Source organism: Hemitrygon akajei, chromosome 18 (genome assembly GCF_048418815.1).
Source record: "Hemitrygon akajei chromosome 18, sHemAka1.3, whole genome shotgun sequence".
Lineage (NCBI taxonomy): Eukaryota > Metazoa > Chordata > Chondrichthyes > Myliobatiformes > Dasyatidae > Hemitrygon > Hemitrygon akajei.
The window spans coordinates 35,184,230-35,206,415 of NC_133141.1; the positions used below are offsets into that span (position 1 = coordinate 35,184,230).

At 39.5% G+C, this 22,186-nt stretch overlaps 2 protein-coding genes across 2 annotated transcripts in view; one reads left to right on the forward strand and one right to left on the reverse strand.

The window, feature by feature from the left end:
* Window positions 1-21,454, forward strand: part of cdk4 (cyclin dependent kinase 4) — an 83,352-nt gene extending 61,898 nt beyond the window's left edge. Inside the window, exon 7 of the mRNA XM_073071373.1 lies at window positions 15,958-21,454. Within this exon, the coding sequence (XP_072927474.1) occupies window positions 15,958-16,051 (94 nt within the window). The 3' untranslated portion in view covers window positions 16,052-21,454. The remainder of the gene's footprint in view (window positions 1-15,957) is intronic.
* On the reverse strand, window positions 1,460-16,479 carry tspan31 (tetraspanin 31). The gene is made up of 6 exons (XM_073071374.1): window positions 16,301-16,479; window positions 11,229-11,396; window positions 8,442-8,522; window positions 6,351-6,488; window positions 5,531-5,641; window positions 1,460-3,016 (listed from the first exon to the last, which is right to left on the reverse strand). Exons 1-6 carry the CDS (start codon window positions 16,361-16,363, stop codon window positions 2,942-2,944), a joined length of 636 nt encoding a protein of 211 aa, XP_072927475.1. The 5' UTR covers window positions 16,364-16,479; the 3' UTR covers window positions 1,460-2,941.
* Window positions 21,455-22,186: the final 732 nt, after the last annotated feature.

Here is a 22,186-nt window from a genome sequence, read left to right on the forward strand (position 1 = left end):
GGGGAAACAAACCTGAACCTACAGCACAAGCCAAGCATCACCAAACATTACTCCAGAATCTTTTTCCAAACCAAAAATACCTTAATTCTTTAACATCCACAACATGAAACAGCCAACCTAACAACCTCCATGATGCTCACTAGTTTAACCAGTGCCATAAAAAGGGCTTCAACACTTGGAATAGGTACACAAATGCTGTTCTGTTGGTCAAGTCTGCAGCCATGAAGTGCAAACTCCAGCCTGACAGCATGTTACTGCAAACATTTTCACAACCACTAAGCCGAGTGTAAATTAAGTTTCAAACTGTGTAGAATGGCACCCACAAATGGCAAGCTGCCACAAGCATCTTTCCCATCTTCACATTGGGATAAACATCAACTGATTTCATTGACATCTTGGATTCTTTCTTCCCCCCCCCCCCCACCCCCCCATCTCAGAATAAAGGCTACAGTTCTCAAAATTCACTAATACCAATTAAATTTTGCCAACTCAAATATTGCAACCCCTGCCTTTGTGCATGCTGGATTCTCTTCAGGATCTTTGCCCCTTGTGAAAGTGCTTTATTGGGGGTGGAGGTTGAGGGGGAAATGGGACAGCCACCTATATAATCTACCACATTACACTACAAAAATATCTTAATTACATGAAATATTTAATGAACATTTTTCACATTGAGGATCAAGCCATCGGAATATTCTCTGAAGATTGTTCAAACTTAATTTAACCAATGTAATGGTATTAAATCAATATGATTTCTAGGAAAATCAATAGTGGTGAGCACTGTAGGAATTCCATGCACAACCTTAGTGGAGGGGGAAAAAGTTAATTGATTTATTACCCATTCCCAAATGAGCTGAGTGGTAAAGAGCTGCTACATGTAATTTTTGCACAACAGGACCTTCTAAGCCAGTGCAAAGTCAATTTCTCAGCCTAACCATATAAGGAGGGAGGTGAAGGTGGTTAGAGACCTAGTTATTTTACTCCATTAGGATTATGCTTAATTTAATTAATTCCTTTTCATTTCCATCTTAATGTTTTTCTTCCTCAATTGACAAAAAGGATCTTAGTAAGAAACTGAAAGGTTTTTAAAAATCAACATGTGGAAATGTACAATTGGCAAGCATACACCTAATTAACATACAAAATCCTTGCCTGAATCTGGCTCTCAATACAGTTGTTTACACTACTTGTGTGCTATAGGTTGTTCAGACATAATAATTCTTAACAATTTAGGTCAGTATGCATTGGCAATGTTGGCACAATGCTATAGATTTTGCTGTTAAATTCCTTGCATAGGTATTGTACGTTAATTCTTGGGCTGCTTTCTCACTTCACTGATAACCTGAAGAGGCCAGCAAGCCATCAGAATGCAATGTCTGAAATTATTCCCAACAAACCTTGCATCCTGGTCCAAAAGCCTAGTGGAAAAGCCTTGGTTTAAAAAAAAGTAGAATTACACTTGTTAGGAAATCACACTGGTCTTGCTCTCCTTTATTCAAGTCTGTATACTACACCTAAACAAAGCAGTGACACAGTGAGTTAAAGCCAGTATACACATCAATCAAGATTTGACAAAACTAATTGATTGCATTTATTAGATTAACTTACAAATTCAGCCCCTAAAATACTGACATTTCACTTTGTTCTTAGCTCAAAAGACATACTTGTGGTATTCAACCTGACAAGTCTTCTGTATTAAAGATACAGTACAAAATGTTACTATACACTAAATAGCTGACGGTCTTCTAGAAAGATTACTTAATGGTGCTGTGGAGCAAGACATGGTGTTTGAGATTTGTGGAGAATACTGCTAACAGCCCTCAACTTTCAACTTTGTATCCAAGATACCCCAACACATTAACCGTGGCTCCAAACACATGTTGAATACTCCCTCAATTACAAAGTGAGAAAACAATTTCAGTAGTATTGGTATACATTAAACATTGACATTATGACAACCAGGATTCGGAAAATAAAGACTTGAAGTTGGTTATTCACATTTACTTAATTTCCATTCACCACTGAGTTACAGCTGCTGGTCTGAGGGATCACAAATCAGTAATGAGAATTTGTCATACCTCTTGGGTCAGGCATCACAGAGGATGCAACAAGCTACTGCGTCAGCTTTCACTTTGACCAACAGAATAGATCTAGATTTATGAGTTTAGACAGGATAAATACAAGCAGGCTTCTTCCACTGAAGTTGGGTGGGACTACAACCAGTGTGGAGTGTCCATGTGAGCTCGATTTCAACATTTAAGAGCAGTTTGGATAAGTACGTGGTAGGGATATAGTCCAGGCACAGGTCATTGGGAGTAGGCAGTTTAAATAGTTTTGGCATGGACTGGATAAGCCAAAGGCTAAACCTGACCCCACAGAAGGAATTTGAAATCAGTATGGCTGGTTTTGCTGGCAAATTAAAAGTTACTGTTAAGCTTAAACTGATGTGTTGCTCATAAACATGCTGTACTATTTAAAAAAGGGCTTTGAATCAAAATGGTTATGAGAGGATAGACTGAATTCTTGCCTCCTCTCAACTCCATTGCCCTCTGTTAAAGAACTGGGCAAGCATCAATGGTAGCTGTAATTATGCCAAGTCTGTATTTATAGCTGCATTATAAAGAAACAGAAGCTCCATATCAATTTCAAAAATTTCCAACACTGTGCACTTTTTTTTTCAAATCATAGTCTTGTACCGTGGCATATATTGCAAGAACTTCACATCAAGGATGGTGGGTTTGGGTAACAGAGCTCAAATTTCACCAAGTCTAGTCCATGGCACCGAGATAATCCATGCAGAGTGATCATTTGTTCCATCCAATCATGCATTATGAAGGCTCTTCTGTTTTAAAGAATCAAAGGGTTTTGATGAAAATAATCCCTGGGAACGATAACTTTCAGCAGCTACAAGATACAACTGTCACAAGAATGGAGAAGGATCCTACAAAAAGGCACGAGGATTTGCTCGGGGATCTTTCTGGTTCCTAAAACGCATTGCAAGCCAAACTCCAAGAATCTGGTGGAAGAGGAGAAAACAAAGCATGTTATCTTTTTCACTCTTCTGACAAGTTATTCTACAACATTTATATGCAGGGGTGGCATGTGTGAATATGATATCATCCATAATCAAAGGTTCTGACTACATCATGACAAAAAGGACATTGACCCGAGGGCAGTCTTCAGCTTAGAATGACACTCAGTTGTTCAGCCCAAACATCAGAATGGAAAAGAAATGTGACCCAAGTGACAGATTGTGAAATGATTGTTGGTACCTGATGGAGTGGTTGGAGTATCCCAGAACTCCTGTTTCCTGAAATTTTCACTCTAGAATTAACAGAGAATGGTGTGGAAAAACAAATATATATACCCAGTGAGCAGCAGTTCTGTGGGTGAAAACACCTTATTAATGAAAGAGGTCAGGAGAATAGACAGACGGGTTCAAGCTGACAGGAAGGTGACAGTAACTCAAATAACCACACGTCACAACAGTGGTGTGCAGAAGAGCATCTGAATGCATATATCAAACTTTGAGGAGGATGTGCTACAGCAAATGCCTGCAGGCATATACTCAGTGGCCACTTTATTAGTTACAGGAGTTATCTAATAAAGTGGCCAATGAGTGTATTGATCAGTTATTATGTTGGGCCATAGGTACAAAGCCAAAGATGCCCAAAGGCAAGCAAAGAGAATTGGGAAGGCAGCATACAGTTGTCTGCCTTTAGCTATGGAATAAACCAAGAGAGGAGAGGTTATGCCACTAATAATATAACATTGGTTAAATATTGTGTGCATTTCATAGGAAGGACAAGATTGCACTGAGGATGATGCAGTGGAAATTCACCAGGATGTTGCCAGGGATGGAATATGAAGTCGAGTAACTGTTTAGGCTGGGTTTGTTTTCTCTAGAACAGCAGAGGCTGAAGGGGGTATATAGACTTATTTAATAAGTAAATAGTAAGTGATTTCCCCAAGGAAGTCATGTCCAAGACCAGATGATACAAGTTTTTGGGTACCATAATTTGCCTTAACAACTGGACAGCATCTACTAGTCTTGCATTCTAACTCTGCCATCTTCAGTTTTCCAACATAACTTATCAAAACTTGTGAACATAGACCAATTCAAAATCTTTTAAAAATCATGTCACAACAAAAGCACTTATTGCCCACCCCTAACTGCCCTTGAGAAGGTGGTGGTGAGCTTCTGTTGAAGGAAAATGTTCTCCTTTAGGGAGAACATTTGAAGATGTAGAACTCGTGCATTTTCGTGTTAGGATAGTGTACAAGTTGGAAGTGAACTCGCAAGGGGTGGCATTGTCACACATATGACAACCCCATCCATGGTGATAGTGCTGATGGGTTTAGGATGTTGAGAGTAGCAGAGGGGAGTGACTACAGCGCATTTTGTAGATTACATACACCTGGAATGTCAAAGAAGAGAGTCAGGGTCTATTTTTAATTTCAGATATACTGAAAAAAAAAGAGCTTTAGTAGCTCAAGTTTTGGTTTTACACCAAAATGAAGGACTACAATGACTCAATAGCAATGATGAGAAATTCCTTTTATAAAATTTACCTCCATACATTATAGAACAAGAATAGTACAGTACAATGCAAGTCCTTCAGCCCATGATGTTATACTGACCTTTTAACCTACTCCAAGATCATCTAGTCCTTCCCTCTTTTCATCTGTATGTACAAGAGTTTCTTAATTTCCCCTAACATATCTACCATTTACCACCAGCCCTGGCAGCACATTCCACACACCCACCACTCTTAAAACTTGCGACACACCCGTATACTTTTCTCTAATTACAGTACCTTAAAATTATGATCCTCATATTAGCTATTTCCACCCCAGGAAAAGTCTGACTGTCCAGTCTATATATGGCTCCATTTTGTACATCTCTTTTCAAATCACCTCTCATCCTGCTTCGCTCCAAAGAGAAAAGCCCTAGCTCACTCAACCCATCCTCAGACATGCTCTTTAGTTCAGGCAGTACCCTGGAATCATCTTTGCACCCCCTCTAAAGCCTCCACATCCTTCCTATAATGTGACTAGAAATGAAAATACTGTACTCCAAGTGTGGTCTAATCAGGATTTTAGAGAGCTGTAACATTACCTCACAGCTCTTGAACTCAATTCCCTGACTAAGACCAACAGATCATAACAACACTTTCAACTTGCACGGCAACTTTGAGGGATCCAAGGATGGGGACTCCAAGATCCCATTGTTCTTCCACACTTACAAATACTGACAACAACCTTGTATTCTGCTCTCAAATTCAACCTTCTAAAAGTGAATCACTTCATACTTCTCCAGGCTGAACGGTATCTGCCACTTCTCAGCCCAGTTCTGCATCCTATTGATGTCTCATTGTAATCTACAACCTTCTACACTATTCCCAACTCCACCAACCTTCTCGTCATTTGCAAACTTACTAACCCACCCTTCCACTTCAACAGTCAAGTCATTTATAAAATTCAGAGCTTTGAAGAGGCAAATACAACGTTACAAGACAACAAATCTTACCTCAGTAAAGCTGAAGAAAAGGCCCACACCTCCTAGGATCCTCAAAGCCTCACCAGCATGTGTCAGCATGACATCACCACAAGTTTCACAATGAGACGTGGATTTGCAGGACTGTTAAAGAAATATAGACATTTAAAATCTGAGCACTTCCTGCAAGGATTACACAAGTATAGTTTAAAAATAATACCTTCAGAGGTCACCATCCATCATAGGTGCTCAGCAGCTAAAGAGGATTCCTTTCAATCATTTAATGCCACTATTATACTTAGTTTGTGACCATTTCACTGAACAGCATAGGGGAAGATTTACATAATGTAACTAATTTTAACTTTGGTTTCAGGCAGGGAAGATTGTGAAACTTTAATCCTCTTATTTCTCCATGTAAAAATACTTGCAGTTATTCAATCTCAAGAACCTTCTTAAGGAGGTCCTGAAGTATTTACAGGCAATTTTGAAGTGCAGTCATTTGTGACCTAAACAGTCTTATCCAAGATCTGACAACAGGCCATTATCAATACCTGTGGTCAGCTGGGATTGTTCTTCCCTCCATTCTCTCACTTTCCTCAACCACCACAGCCGTAAGTGCAGTTCAAACCTTCCTTCATTGTAATGAGGGAAGTGATCAGTTTATTTCCATTTCAAATAAAATAAAAGCCACTTCAGTGGATGAACAGAAGCTCAATGTGACATTTCTGATCATAAAGACTGATGGAATGGGGATGTAGTGAAAATACATTTCCTAAAACATGAATGCAAACCATATTACTCTTATCAAATCTTTACAAGAACATCAATAAAATCCAGCACGAAAAATACTCACTGCTTCACATATCAAACAGTCCATCTCATATGTGGCACTTTCTGTATCATTCATAAATCCACAGCAGTTGAGTTGGTTTTCTAGATCTCTCCTGGTTGCATTTGACATTCTGTCCCAAGTCAGTCTTAGCAAATGTTCCTAGACAAAAAAAAGTTTCACTGCACACCAACTCCAAATTACAGCCATTTCTGAAGTGCATCACTACATGTCTAAAGCAAGCATCATTCTGAGTGGGCGAGGTAGTTATGTGGTTGACACAAGTTCCAGATTGAAAGTAGGATCAAAGATCACCTTTATTCACCATACATATTTACATGTATTAGGGATTTGCTATGGTGTTGGCACTAACATGCAAAAATAAACTCAATTATAAAAAAATGTATAAAAATAAGTTGGAGGTTAAGGTACAGATGAGGAATAAAATCTGCATAAACACAAAACCAACATTTTACAATGCAGATACCTTTATAAAAAGTGGTTTTAAGTATTGCAGTTTGTGACTGAGTTAATGGGGGGTGGGGGACTAATTAAATGGTTGATCAGATTTAGTTGTTGGGGGGGGGGAAGGAGTCACTTTTAAAATGGCACAAAGTTTTTAAAAAAAAAAAACTTTAATAGCCATACAGCACTTTAAAGAAGGGAGCTTTGGGAAAAGGCAGTTTGCAGGGTGGGTAATATCTGCAGGACTAATTGCTCGCTTCTTTCCCCTGGACACATACAAGCCCTGCTGTGATAAGTAAACTGCAGCCAATGACTTTTTCAACTGACCCAATAGCTCACTGTAGTTTTCATTTATTGAGAGGATGCTGCATCAAATCAGACAGTAACAGCTAATGCAAGGATACTCTCCATGATAGTAGTGTATATTCTGGAGAAGATTGAATTTTTACCAACTATGCAAGTAGTACATCCTCTGCTGAGCCTTTTTGTTAATGAAGGAGATATGGTTCTTCCACATGAGGTCCTGTGAATTAATGATGCCCAGGAACCCAAATGTTGAAACAGTTATAACTGTAGAGTTGTTGATAAAGAATGTGTGGAGAGGAAACATTTCTCCTGACGTTGATAAGCATCTCATGTTTTGAAGGCATTCAGGTCCAAGTTGTGATTGCACCAGGACACTAGCTTGTTTAATACATGATGGTACTTGGATTTGTTGCCTCTGGTGATTTGTCCAATGACAGTGGTGTCATCCATAAACTATCAATTTAACTGATGATCACTGGAGAAATTACGAGGGGGAAGAAAATACAACCCTGTGGCACACCATTGCTAAATGAGTGGGCTATGGAGACTGCAGCTCATTGGCAAGTTAAGCTTGGAGAGTTTCTCTTACCGTATCTCAAGGACAATGGTATTGAACACTGAACTGAAATCAAAGAATTTTGACATACAGAAAGATGAATGATAGTGTATACAGTATATGACACATGTAAAAAACAATTGTATACAAAATCATTCATCAGGCCGGACAGATTATTTAGAGATTAGACATTCTCCTCCCAACTCTGGTCCACATTCGATTCCATTGGATTGCAACTCTAGTTCTGTGGTTGAAAGATTTGGCTAATATGCTACCTAACACAGAATCATGCAATTTTTTCCCCACCTGGCTCACTGCATCCACTTAAAAGCAATACTTTTGATTGCACGAAAGACCAAAAGCCACAGCTTTGAAAACAGTAGTATAGCCCACATTGAGTTTAGCCATTTAACCTTAAGGTGAATCTCAACTACACGGGGACTGCTCCAGAAAAGTTATGAGCATTGGATACAAGTTCAAATTAAAGAATAATTTTACTTTAAAAGAAAGTACATTTAGACGCAGAGGCATACTAGAGAATGTTTCAGAAAAACAAAATGACTGACAACATAAAGCAGGGTTTGCTGTGATTTAAGTCAATTAAAAACAGGCCACTAATAATTTGAACTATTTAGAACAATACAAAGGAAAAAATAATGATCAGATGAAGGGACTAGACCTTTTGAGTTTCCTACACCATATGCATCTGTAAAGCTAATGTACAATCAATCATCAAAAGGGAAGCATAAAACTAAATACTTCAGAGCAATGCATAGTGTGAAACTTACCTGTTGACCTCTGTTCAGTGCCAGACATGAACAAGAAACTCCAAACTGAATCACAAAGACGAGGAATAAAATAACCATGTACTGCAATGAAAGTCAAAGAAGCATAGGAGGAATAATTGATGGAAAATAAATACTGAAAGGTCAGCCCCAAAGCTGTCCATACAAAACTAGCAAGGCCAGCTAACATTTAATAACATCAGTTGCAACGCATTAGCAATTTTCACCCCATGTCTACAGCAAGTGCCCTCATGCAAGAAAGATTACAGCTTAAATGCAAAGCTTTCATGACACTCGAGCTTAAAGGTAACTGGAAATACATTAAAGCTGCCCAAAATGAACCATCACTGCTCCCATGTAATAGGAGCAAATTTAATGATAGATGATACCAGTGTGCAAAACCCATCAAAGTCTTTGTTATCAGAGCAATTAAATATCTAGCATTCTGTTTAGATAAACTTAATATTTTAATAGAGGCAGTTATACCACTCTACTTCTCTTTCAATCTACAATTTACAAGAAAAGTAGCTTTAAAATAAATACAACTATTGAGTCATTGCCTAATCCTTAAATTGGGCCAACATAGTTGCTCTCTAGACATAGATCTGCAAGATTAAATTGTTCACCCTTACACTGCACCACATTGGATCTAGTGCATGTGATTATGTTGTGGGACCAGGAATCCAAAGATGAACAAGCTCAAATCCCAAACTGAGTTAATGCCAAACTGGTAACATGACTACTGCTCTACTATAGTACTGATGCTAAATTACTTTATTCGTAATTCAGAGAGTTGGACAAACAAATCAGAGGCAAGAGTTTAAATACTCTGGAATTTAAATTGTTAATAATTGGTAAAATAACAGCACTATGGAATTATTGGATTGTCATAAAAGCTAACCTGATTCCTGAAAAAAAGCTTTAAGGAAAGCCTTTTAGAAAAAGGTCTCAGCTTGACTTGTGTACGACTTCAGATTTACAGCAATGTACTCTGGAATGGCTCAGCAAGCCAGTCCATTCAAATGCAATAATGCTAGCCTGCAATGCCCACATTCCAAAAACAATTATTGTTAAAAGTACCAATAACAAAACCAAGATAACTGTTACATCACAAATATACTTTGTTCCACAGGATTTCCTTAATATTGATAGAATATCCTTGACAAGGGATTAAGTAGTGAGAGTGGCTTATTTTCTGCTGAAAGATGTGGCTTAGAAAAGCTGCAGCTAATATTGTGCCAGGGATTACTGTAATCAGTCCGATTTTAAAGAACGTCTTTGCCAGAAAGTCTAAGCAAGATTCTAAGCAATATTTTTTCCCCAGTTATATCTGAAGGATTTGCCCATCGCACAATAGGTCTACACCGGATACAATTGTACTAGCTCTCCACTTGCCTTTGGATCACCTGGACAATAACAATACCTACATCATGCTGCTGTTTATTGATTACAGCTCAGCATTCAACACAATCATAACCTCAGTTCTAATCAAAAAGCTCCAAAATCTGTCCCTCTGTACCTCTTTCTGCAACTGGATCCTTGACTTCCTCACCAGGAGATCACAATCAGTGCCAAATTGTAAATACCATCTCCTCCTAGCTGATGACAACACTGGTGCACCTCAGGGGTATGAGGCTGCTTACCTCACTGCTCTAATCTCTACACCCATGACTGTGTGGCTACACAGTTCAAACTCCATCTATAAATTTGCTGATGACAGCTATTGTTGGCAGAATTTCAAATGATGAGGTGGCGTACAGGAGCAAGATACGCCAGCAGGTTGAGTGGTGTTGCAACAAACAACCTTGCACTTAATGTCAGTAAGACGAAGGAATCAATTGCGGACTTCAGGAAAGGCAAGTTGAGGGAACACACACCTGTCCTCATTGAGGGATTTCCAGTGGAAAGGGTGAGCAGTTTCTGGTTTCTGGGCGTCAACATTTCTGAATTGGCTACATTTCATTAAGAGTTTGAGGATGCTTGGTATGACACCAAAGACTGACAATTTAAAAAAAAATAAAACAAATGTACCGTGGAGAGCATTCTGTTTGCTTCACTGTCTGGTATGAAGGCGGGCATTGCACAGGATTGGAAAAAGTTGTGAACTCAGCCAGCTCCATCACAGGTGCCAGCCTCCTCAGCAGCACAGTCACCTTCAGAAGGCAGCATCCATCACTAAGGACCCCCATCACCCAGGACATGACCTCTTCTTATTACTACTGTTGAGGAGCAGGTACAGGGGAATGAAAACAAACTAAACATTTCAGGAACAGCTTCTTTCCCTCTGCCAGATTTCTATACTACCTCACTTTTTTTTTGCTCTTTTTGCACCAATTTAAAGACATACACACCACCCATCAGGGGTTTAAAAAATAATATATTATAATTTGTAGTTCTCTTTTAATTATGTATGGCAATGTATCGCTGCCACAAAACAAATAACGACATATGCCAGAGATATTAAACCTAATTCTAAATTATTTTCTCACACCCCTCAAACAGAAACCAAAATTGTACATTTCATCACAGCCTGGTAAGCCAGGCACTTCCATGCATATCATAAATGTCTTTGAGGATCACTTTTACTAACCTTCAGTGGGCATTTTCATATTGTCTCAAAAAGTAGAGCATCAAACATACTACACAAATATAATAGCTTGGGTGTAGAGGAAAAGGAGATTGAGAACAAGTCCAGCTCAGATCTGGTTGGGGGGTGGGGTAGGGGAAAGAAGATTAACAGCAAATACAGCAAGTATACTCAATTCAGTGTTAAGACCAATGAAAGGATACAAAGAACAGCATGACCTGATGGTGATTCAGTGCTCCAGCAAGACCCACAACAGCAATGAGAAGAAGGAACACTCCCACAGCAATGACTCCACCAATGACATTTATACTGGAAACTATTCCATAGCTTTTCCCCCATCCTGCCACTCCAATAAGCAGCAGCCCGACTAACTGAAAGAGGAAAAAAAAAGAATTAAAAATCACATTCACCCACTGGCAACCCACATCACACTGGGATACCAGCAACTGAAGTGCTGGCATCCTCTACATTTCCTCCAGCAATTTATGATCAGGACCAACATTTTACAGTGCACACTGGATCTGTAGACAAACTGGTAAAATAGATAGCATTTCAATAAGTTTGATAGATTTTTTTTAAAGACCAGAGGCTTCCAAAGGCAGAATTTTACAAAGTATATTAATATCAAAAATCTGCATCTAAATGTGAAAAGATTTTCTTCTCACTCCCTACTCTCCCACCACCAACTTTATCTGGAACAGATTAAGTGAAACTTTTTCTTTTAAAATTAAAATAATCATTGGTTCCCTGACAAGATTACTTCCAAATTCTTTGAGACCATATTAAGAGGATGGTATACTACTGCTAACATCTATAGAACCATAGAACACTACAGCCCAGTACAGGACCTTCAGCCCTTCATGTTGTGCTGACCCATATAATCCTTAAAAAAAAGTACCAAACCCACACTACCCCATAACCCTCTATTTTTCTTTCATCCATGTGCCTGTCCAAGAGGCTCTTAAATACCCTTTTAGCCTCCACCACCATCCCTAGCAAGTCATTCCAGGCACTCACAACCCTCTGTGTAAAAAAAACTTATCCCTGATGTCTCCCCTAAACTTCCCTCCCTTAATTTTGTACATATGCCCTCTGGTGTTTGCTATTGGTGCCCTGGGAAACAGGTACTGACTATCCACCCTATCTATACCTCTCATAATCTTGTAGACCTCTATCAAGTCCCCTCTCATTCTTCTACGCTCCAAAGAGAAAAGTCCCAGCTCTGCTAACCTTGCTTCATATGACTTGTTCTCCAATCCAGGCAACATCCTGGTAAATCTCCTCTGCACCTTCTCCATAGCTTCCATATCCTTCCTAAAATGAGGTGACCAGAATTGAACACAATACTCGTAAGTGCGGTCTCACCAGAGATTTGTAGAGTTGCAACATGACCTCTCTACTCTTGAACTCAATCCCCCTGTTAATGAGGCCTAGCATCCCATAAGCCTTCTTAACTACCCTATCAACCTGCACAGCGACCTTGAGGGATGTATGGATTTGAACCCCAAGGTCCCTTTGTTCATCCACACTCTTAAGTAACTGACCATTAATCAGTCTTCTGGTTTGTCCTTCCAAAATGCATCACCTCACACTTATCTGGATTGATCTCCATCTGCCATTTTTCTGCTCAACTCTGCAGCCTGTCTATATCCTCTTGTAGCCTTCAACAACCTGCAGCTCCATCCACAACTCCTTCAATCTTCGTGTCATCTGCAAACTTACTCACCCATCCTTCCACCTCTACATCCAGGTCATTTATAAAAATCTACCTATTTATAATGTCTATCTGGACATTAACATTCATTTTGCCCTTTTGTGCGATAAAACCAACATTCATCAATTCTGCTCATCTTTCCTCCATATAAAGTCATCACCTTGAGGTATTTAGGTTAAAGGCATTAACATCAATGAAGACTGCAGCATCAGAGCATGCTGTCAGCTAACAAGGTACAAACTTCAAAGATTAATCACATTCTATTAAGTGATTATACAAAGGTTAATGCTTAATTTGCTGTTAAACATTTGAACTTAACAGTTGTGTTGGCACATGTTAGAGACCACTCAGAAGTTAGTTATTATTGCTAATTAGACCTACTCCCCTTTGGATTACTTTTTGATGAAGGCTTCTTTGCAAAGAATTGCAATCCCCAAGTTTGAGGGCAGAGACTGGTTGGGCCCTGAGGATGAAGGCCAGTGACTCCTGGGGGGGGGGGTGGGGGAGAGAGAAGGAGGATGGAATTTGCTTTGCTGTTGTATGTTGGCTGTGTCTTTCTGCTGAACACTGGAAATGCCATATTGGCACCAGAAGTGTAGCAACATTGTGGGCTGCCCCCAACACATCCTTTTAGCGCATATGACGGATTTCACTGCGTATTTCAATGTACATGTGACTATTAAATCTAATCTCCTACCCATAACCATGACAAACCTTCAGCAGTCTCTGCAGTATTCAGTCAACATTCCTCTCTCCTTTATCTTCTAATGAAACTCCCATCTCTCCCCTAGTACCCACAACTGTCATTGTTTCCTCATTGCCTCAACTTTGGCCTCTAAAAAGCATGGTTTGTCCACAGCAAGGCTACATTAATGCCAGTTTGCAGTGACCAATTCCTCTCCCAAATTTAAAAGAGTTCTGGAGGCCTTAACAGATTTCTTTGTATGGATCCAGTCACTCTAAACTGATGTGACAAATCTTGCCAAAGTCATTTCTCCTCAACATCACAATGCCACCAGGCATTCTCTAAAAGTTCACAAACCCCCCCCCCCCAAAAAAAAACATTTTTAAGCACATTGCATTCAAATGATCCACAAACTTTTCAGTTGCCTCTCTTCTTTACCTACAACCATCTTCTCAACACAACCATAATCTTTTCTCAAATGTGAAGCAATTAAGAGAGCACATAGAAAGCACACTAAGAAATCTATGCTACTTTATTTGTTTATAGGGTGATGGCAATATTATTATTTATGTTCAATCACTAATTGTTCTGGACCTTAAGGGCTCGACTTATTGTTGAGTTTGGAATCATAGATCAAATAGGGTAGGAACAATAACATTTAGTGAATCAAATGGGCTTAAATAAAAGCTCACCTGATAGTTTCATGATTATTTTTGCCAAGATGAGTTTAAAAAAGGCCACTATCAGATCAGAGTGAAAATGGGATAGGGAATTAAAATGGAAGACAACAGGAAGCTCAGGGTCACTGTGTGGACTGAATGCAGATGCTCCACAAAACAACCTGTGTTTGGTTTCTCTAAAACAGAGACCACCTTGTAAATACTAAATACAGCAAACTAGATAGTAAAACCAATTAAAATCACTGCTTCACCCTGAATGGTGAGCACGGGAGAGGTGGAAGAAGTGCTTCATCACTTGTAGTTACGGGGAAAATGCTGGTGGTTGGTGTGAATCACAGAACAGACCAAGGAGTCATAAAAGATAGTACCCATGCTCTATATTCTTTAATACTTATTGATTTCTAATTGTACAAATTTAAGCCCCAATTGCCATTTTCAGAAAACAGTTCCAAACTTCTACACCCTTTACTTGGAGAAGCACTCCCAACTTTTTTATTCTCTTACAGTAGGGAGAAGTTTCTTTCTCATCATCCACACAATTCCCTTTAATATCTGGAGGGGGTGGGAGGGAAAGGAATCATAAATGTGAGAAAATCTGTAGATGCTGAAAATCCAAGGCAAAACACAAACTGCTGGGGGAACACAGCAAGCCAGGCAGCATCTATGGGAATGAATAAACAGTCAATGTCAAGACCCTTCTTCAGGACTGTTGATTTTCCTTGATTAATTCATCCAATTGCCCAAAAAGGCAAGCAGGAACCAAGCATCTAAAAGGGTGTCACATCACACTTTCACTATCAACATAAAGCAATATTTAATCTACTTATTCAAATAAACTGAATTCAATATTTATGGGTACAGGAAATGTGAACCAGATGATGTCACAAGGCAACAATTATTACCAGCAGATTTTTTTTTGCATTTCAAGAGCAGAGAGACTTGTTCATCTACAGCTTCAAGCATACCACCCAACAAAATCTTAGAGCATTTTTACTAAACCATATTACCAATGATTGATTGCAGAATAGTAGAATCACAGGCCACGCTGTAATTGCAACATAGGTTAGTAGACTAGCTACCCAATTTAGCCCTTTTTAAGGCTATGTTCAGTGTCAGACTCATGTGTTCACTGTTGGAAGCAACTTTTGCCCCAGTATCTCAGCACAAATCAGGGCCACAACCATTACTCACGAGTAATCTTTGAAGTCGCTGCCCTACCCACCCCCAAGGGTCGTGGAAACCAGATCATGTGCATTTGAGATGATGCTGAATAAATTTGAAAGTAGAAATCAGCCATGATTACATTAAATGGTAGGCAAAAGGGGTTCTTTGCCTGCTCCTACTTCTATTTTCTTGCATTCTTGTGTGACAAAATCATGGAGAGCACAAGTTCCACAGATGATTAAATTATTTCTCTACGTCAGAAGGGTCCATGATCTTTGAAATAAAAAGACACTACCCACTACTTTAGCTAGTGAACTGAAAAACTCAATTAGTCACAGAGCTGAACAGGTACGAAAACAAACCCTTCAGCCCAATTAGTCCGTGCCGACCAACTAATCCGAGTTTACCTTATTTCTCTACATTTCGCCCATATTCCACTAAACATTTCCTATCCATTTAACTGTAAAAACAACACTTATTAAACAAAATTGCACAATCTATCCAGAGTTATCAAGGAAGCACTCAGGAACAGCTTTTTTCCCTCTGCCATCCGATTCCTAAAAGGACATTGAACCCTTGAACAATACCCCACTACTTTTAAACATATTATTTGTTTTTGCACGATTTGTATTTTATTCAATATACATATACCGTAATTGATTTACTTATTTATTTTTTCTTCTTTCTAGATTATGTATTGCATTGAACTGCAGCTGCTATCAAATTTCACGACATAGACCGGTGATAATAAACCTATTTCGGATTCTGAGCATAAAATGCTAAAACAAACAAGAACATAAACACGGAAAAAAGTACACTAAGTTTACAATTTGAAATGTTAGCACTCGCAGAAACGGCTGAACGTCCTAACCAGTTCAGCAAACCGACTGGCTTCTTGCTGTCAGCTGGTAAGGAGGTGCGTGCTACGCATGCTCCGAAAGTCGGGCCCGAGATTGTCCGTTGCAACCGCTACACCGGACCCATGGTCACCCTCACTTCCATATACTCATTCCCAACTCCGGCCTCACTTACTATATACACCACGTTTAAAGCGATGAGAGCGTTCTTCGAGCAGGTAAAGCCACCACAAACCATTCTGACCACCCTCAAGTTCTCCTCTCTCAACAAGTCGCAATTCCTATCGGGCTGACTACAATGACAATGGCGACCGCACCCAGACTCCGTTTCTAGTAGCTGATTGGTGCTGCTGGACGCACTCTGTACATACATATTTTCATTGGTCTATAATAGCGAAAGTCAATCCCCTTGTCCGGCCTTTACGTTCAAAGCCTTTCGCTGATTGGTTGAAAGGCATATGATCACTATTATGACTTCATTTTTACAGTGACAAACCCGGAAGAAGTGCAAGTCAACATGGCCTATCATTGGTTTGCCTGTCTGCCAATCATATGATTGTCGTCCTATGATGGCGTCATAGCCACTCGCCAATGGTAGGCGGGACAATAAAGGGAAAGTTCTTTGCTTCTCAGAGTATTACAAATTTTAACGGGTTTTGTTAACTTACATTATCAGGTACAGTGATGTTGTCTATCCTAAGCATTAAGTTGATAGTTCTCAACTCAGCAGTTTGTATTTTCTTACTTATCCTCTTCAGAAAGTACCCCTTATTCCAGCAAAAGTATCTTAAACCGTTTTTTCCCTAAATCTTTGCCCATCACCGTGAGAACTGGCAAACGATACAAAAATGAAGGGTCTTGCCCTGAAAAATCGACTGTTCATTCACCTTCATAAATACTGCCTGACTTGCTGAGTTCCTCCAGCGTTGTGTGTGTGTGTTCTAAGATTTCCAGCATCTAGAATTTCCCCTGCTTAAACCTTTCAAAGAGAATTGCAAGATAGCAGTAGTCCCTTGGACGATGTGATTGGGGAATTAGTAATGGGAAGTAGAAAAGTGGCAGCGATTCTAAATAGTAATTTTTGACCAGCCTTTGCAGTAGAATACACTAAAAATATCCACAAATAGATTATCCACTATTCATGCCACCTACATTCTTATTCAAATTGTTAATATATGTGATGAACAATAGTGGACCCAGCACCAATCCCTATGGCATACTACTGGTCACATGTCTCCAAACTGTAAAATAACCCTCCATCGATCGTCCTCTGACTTCTATCACCAAACCAATTTTTGTTTCTAATTGGCCAATTCATGCTGGACCACATGCGTTCTAATCTTCCAGATCAGTCTGCCATTTGGGACTTTGTTAAAGGCTTTGCTAAAGTACTTGTAGGCAACATCTACCACCCTGTCCTCAGGATAGATGAAGGATCTTGACCCGGAACATTGACTGTTTATTCCTCTCCATAGATGCTTCCTGATCTACTGAGTTCCTCCAGCATCTGTACAATGATTTAAGAATAGCTTCATATCGTCTGCCATCAGATTTCTGAACAGTCCATGAACACTACCTCACTACTCCTCTTTTTACACTATTTACTTATTTTTATTGTAACTTATAGTAGTTTGTTCTGCCTACACTATACTGCCACAAAACAACAAATTTCATGATTTATATCAGTGACAATAAATCTGGCTCCACACACCTTAGAAGGTTTAGAAGTGACCTGATTGAGGTTACTGAGCAATTTTAATAAAGTAGACGCGAGGAGACCAGGACTTGAAACTATGAAAGCAACAAGAACTTAATTTTACATTGTCCTTGAATGCAGTAAAATGTACCAAGATTGTCAGAGAATTATAAACAAAAATTGAAGCTGAGCCACTTAAGGCAGGAGGACAAAGTAGGCATTAGGGAGGAGAGATGGAGACGTTTGGTCTAAACAAACGAAAGCATGGCAGCCAGTGGTGGACCTATCGTGTTTGCGATGCACAAGGAGCCACACTGAGAGGAATGCAGGAATTCTTTAATGCCTGCTTGTGACTAGATTCAAATTCGAGATGCCTCATGTTATTTGCCAAAGCCGATGGTTTATACTCACTCTGGGAGTTTAAAAAATCTGTACTTTGGGAATACCTCCCAATAATTCCATTTAAAAAGGTAATCATGCTATCTGCAGCTGATGGTTCCTCCGTATACATACCACAGACATTAATATTACCAATCCAGCAATACATTTATTGCTGTAGATGGTGCTGTTGTACTAGGTACACTCAACTTTAAGGATGCTACACATTGTGTGGCACATAGCAGTTGCTGCACTATTTTGTAGTCTAATACTGGAAGGATATAATTTAATTGTAGGGTTCCTAGAAATTTCGCGGACTAATTTTTGAATTATTTTCCTGCCCACCAGTTTTGGTCAATGAGTGATATTTCAGATACCCCAAATTAAGGCTAAAGCAAATAATTTTAAAGAAATAAATATAATTAATAGATTTTGTAACAATGTGACGAAGTTTATGCTTCAAGTAGTCTTTTCACAAGAAAATAGGAGCAGAATATTTGGTGCCTCAAACCTGCCTAACCATTTAAAATGATCATGGCTGATCGAACCCAGGCTCAACTCTCAGTTCCCCATTGCCTTTAATTCTCTGATCTTTCTAAGATATATCTACCTCCACTTTAAGCACCTTTAATGATCCAGCCTCCACTACTCACTGGGGCAGAGATTTTCCTGAGGTTCACCACCATCCGTGAGGAAAATTTTCATACCTTGCTTTTGAATGATAGTCCCCTAATTTTGTAGCTACGTCGTGCTTAAGGCTCTTCCACTAGTGGAAACATCCTCACATCTACCTTATCATCTTTTTCTAAACTTCAAAGAATACTGTTTAGCCTCACTTAACAGGGCAGTCTGCTCAGCCCAGGAATTAGTTGATTGAATCTCTTTTGGACTGTTTCAAATGCTGATAAAACCCTCATTGGGTGTGTCTTCAACAGAACCCTGTCTGTAATTTCCTGATTTCTGAACTCTAACCCCTTTGCAATAAAGTTCAACATATCATTTGCCTTCTTAATTACTTGCTGCACCTGCATATTAGCATTTTGTGATTCATGCATGAGAACAAGATCTGTTTTATTTGCATTAGATATAATCTACCTTTTTATTCCACTTATTGAAGTGCCTCCCTCCATAAACTCCATTTGCCAAGTTTTCACCCATTCTCTCTGTCTATCTAAATCCCATTGCAGAGTCACAATAAATTCGTCATGATTTGCCCTTCCACTCATTTTCATGCCATCGCATCTTCATTAAGGATTATAATGAAGTTTAAATGTGGAATTTTGATTGTTCCTGAAAATCAGATGCTGGAAATGTTAATTAAAAACAGAAACTGCTGGAAAGACTCAGAAGGAGACAACATCTGCGGAGAGACAGAGGGAGGCAAAAACCTTTTCATCAGAACCGGGAAAGCATTAATTTTAAGTTGTCAACAGAATGAGACAAAGGGCATATCTGTGTTAGGATTGCCATGGAAATGAGACAATCTAGTTAATGAATTAATGAGAGGGAAAAGTCAGAGAAGAAAGGGATATGTAACTGCTATGAAATGTGGCTCAAAGCTATGGGGAATACTCAGCAGATCAGGAAGTATCAGTTGAGAGAGAAAAACTAACTTATTACACTCACAGCAAAGATTTTGCTTCCTGAATACTTTTGGGTGTATCTTATTTATTTGGGGCTGATGATCATGAATGTCACCATGACATTTCCCTATCATGCACCATCTTTATGTAATTGCCTATATTTGTTATTTTAATGCATAATTCAAGACAATTAAAATGTTACCTACAATGTAAGCTGGAAAGTTTTCTATTTTGTCCAGGCATTGCTAGGCAGGGTGGATGCTGCATGGCAGGACAGGTTTTAGAAAGGCTACAAAAGCATCACACATGCACTGTTCTGTGCATTGTGTTTACATTTGAATCAGTTTGTGATCACATTGATGTGCATGCTCTATGCTCATAGCATATTGCGTGGGCTCATTTTAAAAAAGTAATTGTATTTTCGGGAGTATTTGTGATAGCAAAATGTCTCACCAGTGTTCCAATAGCTTCAATACTTTCTGCATATATTTGTGGTTAAATCTCAAAGACTGAGCATGACTCCAGATTAAGAAAGCCTCTAATTTGAGTGTAAAATTGGGGTCAAGACAAAGCGTGGGCTCCTCACATTTGTTGTGCAACATGTGCTGTTGATCGTAGCGCTTGGCTCAAAGGTACTCGGAAATCAATGTCGTTCACTGTCCCGATGATATGACAGACTGCTACTTCTGTCTGACCAGGTGACCATAGTTCCTCTGCTAAAAACAAGAAATCCACCGAATACCCCAATCTCCCTTCATCCATGAGACCATGATGATAATCATCTAGTACCAAAGTCACCAGAGACATGGGGTCTAGAGGAGATAGACGAAGATGTCATGATGCACGAGCCAGGAATGGAAATGACAGATACTGATACAGATTTTGAACCCTTTATGTTGAGTGAGCCTCATCTGATAACTCAATCTGAGTTAAATGACCTGGTCAGAGACTTGGGTTTGTCAAAGGGAGAAGCAGAATTACTGGGTTCAAGACTGTAACGATGGAATCTGCTGTTACCAGGCACAAAAATTTCCATGAAGGATTTCGATATTTGAGACAGACGTTTCCCACAATAACTGATGCCAAGATTATGGAAGGCATTTTTGTTGGCCCACAAATCAAACAGGTCATCAATGTCAGGCCATTCAAAGAACTTCTAGTGGGACCGGAGAAAATCGCATGGATGTTCCAGGATGTTGTTGAAAATTTCCTTGGCAAGTACAGAGCACCAGACTACATACAGCTGGTTGACAACATGCTTCAAGCAGACAAAACCATGAAGTGCAAAATGTCACTAAAGATTCATTTTCTGCATTCCCATTTAGATTTAAAAATCTTGGTGCTATCAGTGACGAGCACAGGGAAAGGTTTCCCCAGGACATTGCGGTCATGGTAAAATGGTATCAGGGCAACAGGAATCCATCAATGCTGGCTGATTATTGTTGGACATTTAAGCGAGAAGCCTCAGACACTTTGAGTACAAACGAAAATCATCAATAAGCCATTTTAGCTTAGTTAAGCTATTGCAAAGCATCAGCACTGTTATGCAATTAAACACATTATATTCAATAAAGTTAATTTCTTGTTTCTCCAAATTCCTACGTGATACAAGTAGTCTGAAATTATATTTGTGTTCAGCTTCTATCATAAACAAATAAAAAGCTCTGAGGAAGCAACACTTTTGAAAAAATTTGTTGTTCTGTGTAACCTAAGAGCAATTCTTGCCAGTTCTGATACTAACAGAGAAAAGGAGTGATCCAAAGTTGTTGAATTCATAATGTGCTCCAAAGGTCCTGAGAGAAGATGAAGTGCTGCTCCTCAAGCTTATGTTAGGCCTTGTTGGAACAGGGCTATGAGAAGGGGTGGGTTTTGGCCACGTTCAAGCAACACCTTATATTCTGTCTGAGTTGTCTTCAACCTGATGATATAGAAACATAGAAAACCTACAGCACAATACAGGCCCTTCTGCCCACAAAGTTGTGCCAAACATGTCCTTACCTCAGAAATTACTAGGGTTACCTATACGAATGTTGATTTCTCGAATGCCACCCCCTTTTACCATTCCCCACCCCCTTTTCCCTCCCTCACCTTATCTCCTTACCTGCCCATCACCTCCCTCTGGTGCTCCTCCCCCTTCCCTTTCTACCATGGTCTTCTGTAATCTCTGATCAGATTCTCCCTTCTCTAGCCCTGTATCCCTTTCACCAATCAACTTCCCAGCTCTTTACTTCACCCGCTCCCGGTCTCACCTATCACCTGCCACCTTGTACTTCCTCCCCTCCCCCACCTTCTTATCCTGACTTCTCCTCTTCCTTTCCAATCTCGATGATGGATTTCAGCCCAAAACATTGACTGTTTATTCTTTTCCATAGATGCTGCCTGGCCTGCTGAGGTTAGAGCCTGA